At 44.1% G+C, this 3,408-nt stretch overlaps 1 protein-coding gene across 2 annotated transcripts in view; it reads right to left on the bottom strand.

Moving 5' to 3' along the window:
- Positions 1 to 1,053: 1,053 nt before the first annotated feature.
- LOC123047065 (uncharacterized) overlaps positions 1,054 to 3,408 on the bottom strand; it is a 9,099-nt gene continuing 6,744 nt past the window's right edge. Inside the window, exons 7-9 of one of the 2 annotated variants that reach the window (XM_044470560.1) lie at positions 3,093 to 3,218; positions 1,672 to 2,494; positions 1,054 to 1,477 (exon numbers count right to left, since the gene is read on the bottom strand). In XM_044470560.1, the coding sequence (XP_044326495.1) occupies positions 1,329 to 1,477; positions 1,672 to 2,494; positions 3,093 to 3,218 (1,098 nt within the window). In that variant the 3' untranslated portion in view covers positions 1,054 to 1,328. Of the gene's footprint in view, positions 2,495 to 3,092; positions 3,219 to 3,408 lie in introns of both variants that reach the window. The other variant, XM_044470561.1, reaches the window with a different exon arrangement.

The raw sequence follows: 3,408 nt of genomic DNA, 5'->3' as shown, positions 1-3,408 counted from the left end.
CGCCACCCGAGAGAGTGTGAAGTGCCGACCATCAGACACAAATCTTACCGGATCAGAAGACCAGCAAGAAGACCGAGTCACCTGCTCCCCAATGCCGCCAATTAGAGCGCCATCGAGATGGAAGAAGAGCAGAAGCAAATTATTTTGACGCGGCGCCGTCCACACCATTGATGCAGCACCTCTCAAAACAAATCCTATGTCCCTATACCGGGCAGAAACAGCCAGGGTCCCCGCCCGCTCCCGCCCTTGGAGCGGCAGACGGAGACGGACGAGGACCCAACGTCGCCGGCGATGTAGAGGAAAGAGCAGGAGCTTCGCCCCCTGTATCGCCTCTCTGGAGCGGTTCCAGATGCGAACGCTGCGGTTTTCCGCAGAAAACAAACAATTGTTAATAGTTGGTTTTATTTCACGTTAAAATGTGTATTGCCAGAGTCCTTATTTTCAGAAAAAGACATCGTCTGAACCCAAAAAAAGGTTCAAACCTAGCCCGACTTTAAATTACCAAAATCTCGGCCAGAATTACAATTGTTAAACACATACAAGCATCAGAAAGAAATAAAAAAAGAAACCAAGGTGAAACAACCTCAGGCGACAGATGCATGGTGCAAATAAGTTTGTGCACAGACCGAATACAACACAAGCAACTACCAAGATGAACGAAAGAAATGAGCTTGATCCGTCGAGGTCTTCGTCCGCCAAAGCAACTAGCACTAGACAAGCAGCACAAAACTTGTTGGGGGCATCAATGTGAAAGGTGACAGCCCAATTACACTCCTGAATGATGAACAACATGGGCACATTGACATCCGTCCGGATTAAAAGGATGCCGCACCGTCGGAAGGCGAAGTGGTTCCCCCAAGAATCCGGATGGACGTGTGGCAACCGGGAGCACCATGGGAGGGACACGACAAGCAGATCACATTTAGCTCCACAAGAGGTCTGTCGTCTCCATTGCACGACCACGGAGGGGCCGCACACTTCAGAAAAAGAACGCGAACCAAATTGACACGGCGAGAAAGGTCGACACCGCCACATTATCGACCCTGAAGAACGAAGCCGCATAATATAATAGATAGGAGTAAACATACATACAGATGGATCAAAGCGGAATAGCGTGGAGACCCTCTCCAACAGGGGTGGATCAATACGATAGAATTAAATGTCCTTATATTATTTATAGAAAACAAAAGGAAATATGCTCGGGTGAAACACAAAATGCCACGTGATTCTAGATTATATAACATATAGTTTTTTTAATTTGTAGCAACACATGCCGTCGTTGAGCTTGTATATATAGGCAATAGCTTATATTCAACACATAGTTGTGTCTATTCGTAATGACCCTTTGGTGGAGGTGCCGAAGATGTCGTTGCGGCCGTTTTCATCCGCCACACAGTAGGTTTTTTCACGCCAGAGTCTTTGGTTGGAGTTGCCGATGGGGTCTCCACAGTTTGTTCACTCTTCTTGTGACTTATGCCTTGTAATATATAGGCAATAGCTTATATTCAACACATAGTTGTGTCTATTCGTAATGACCCTTTGGTGGAGGTGCCGAAGATGTCGTTGCGGCCGTTTTCATCCGCCACACAGTAGGTTTTTTCACGCCAGAGTCTTTGGTTGGAGTTGCCGATGGGGTCTCCACAGTTTGTTCACTCTTCTTGTGACTTATGCCTTGTAATTTCCCCTTCATGTTTTCAACTCCAACAATTTCCAATCCCTTATCTGGCAAACTAGCTCGCTCCTCCCTCTTCTTATCCAAATCCATGTTTACGGCTAGAACACTTTGCAATTTCCTTTTACTATTATTAGCAAAGGCGGTAATCTCTTTATTTATCTTATTTAATTTTTTAATCTGACCACTTAGTTTCATATTGTCATCCAAGATAGTTTTCATCTCCTTCTCTGTCTCCTTGGCTTGCTCCTCGGCCATTTTATTCTTCTCCTCTGACCCCTCCAGCTTACGGTGCAAAACTATGTTTACACCTGCAACCTTTTCACAAAAATATTTCAACTTCACTACTTGGCCCTCTACTACCTGGAGCTGATCGTTCAGTTTCCTGTTCTCAGCCACAACACTCTCCATTTCACTTTCTGCCTCCTTGGCTCGGTCCTCAACCTTTTTATTCTCATTCTCTAAAACCTCAATCTTATTGTGCAAATCCATGTTTACAGCTGCAACACTTCCTGAGAAGAAATCCAACTGTAAAACTCGGTCCTCGGCCTCCTTTTTATTAGTTTCAGATTCCTGGAGCTGAGCATTCAGCTTCATGTTGTTAGCCACAACACTTTCCATTTCTTTTTCTGCCTTCTTAGCACGTTCCTCAGCCTCCTCCTTATCTCTCTTTAACTCCTGGACCTGATCGTGTAGTTTCATGTTCTCGGACACAAAATTTCCCAAACTCCCTTTCCATTTCCTACCCAGATCCTCCATATCTTTCATTATCAGCAATGGTAGAGCTACACTGCTCTCATTGACCTGGTTCTGCGGTTCTACCTGCAAGAAATTTAATTAGGCGACAATCTGTTGGACTATCTACAAGTGCATTACGCACACATAGAAATAACGTACAATTTATTTATTTTGAACCATGCACGAGGAATGCATGTGAATAGATAGATAGAAACATAAAGTAAGATTACAAGCGACCCGAGGAGAAACGAAAACAGGCTCTCTGAAGATTACTGATCTAACGACAACCAAAGTAGAAGAGCAGTTGCACAGCAGAGCAGAAGTAGCATGTCATTAGCTAGCACCTAAATGTTCCCTACCTGCTTGTAATGACAGAGCATGCTGAAAAACCCTCCACTATCCAATACCCTGCTTGTAACTAACTGAAAAACCCGCCACTTATTTACAAACTAGAAGTTGCTACCAGGGACTTTATGTTCGCCACATGGGTGGCGTTTTAGACATAGTCTCTATTCTTCCTGGTTAACGTACATATCACTTTGAAACTACGAACAATCCTAAACTGTTGGACTGTGTGCATCTATCCAAAAAGCCAAAGAGCACGCATCTGCGTGAAGCTCTTGGTAACCTCACGCCAAAACCATGGCTCTTGGATCATCAAAGAACGGGAATTCTCGCTAACCTGAATGTCATCTACATTCCCCTTCTTGTTGTCGATGCGCGGATTATCTCTCCTCCAAATCCATGGTTTCTGAGGTTTATCTAATGACCAAAGCCCTCGGCGCGCCTTTTTCGCCTCTCTCTGCCACTGAACAAAACAATTGATCAAAATGTGAGCGAGAAACTCATGCCATATATAATTAAGGATGAGAAAATCACACATTATAGGCATTCGCCTTGGAGTTTTGACCACTGATTAATAACGAACCGGCATTATACACTAAGTTATGGGTATAAAAAATGCTTGTACGAATTATGCTGAAGATGCTAGAATGTTT

The sequence above is a fragment of the Triticum aestivum genome, chromosome 2B, assembly GCF_018294505.1.
Source record: "Triticum aestivum cultivar Chinese Spring chromosome 2B, IWGSC CS RefSeq v2.1, whole genome shotgun sequence".
In the NCBI taxonomy this organism is placed as follows: domain Eukaryota; kingdom Viridiplantae; phylum Streptophyta; class Magnoliopsida; order Poales; family Poaceae; genus Triticum; species Triticum aestivum.
This window is presented reverse-complemented; position numbering and strand designations above follow the sequence as displayed.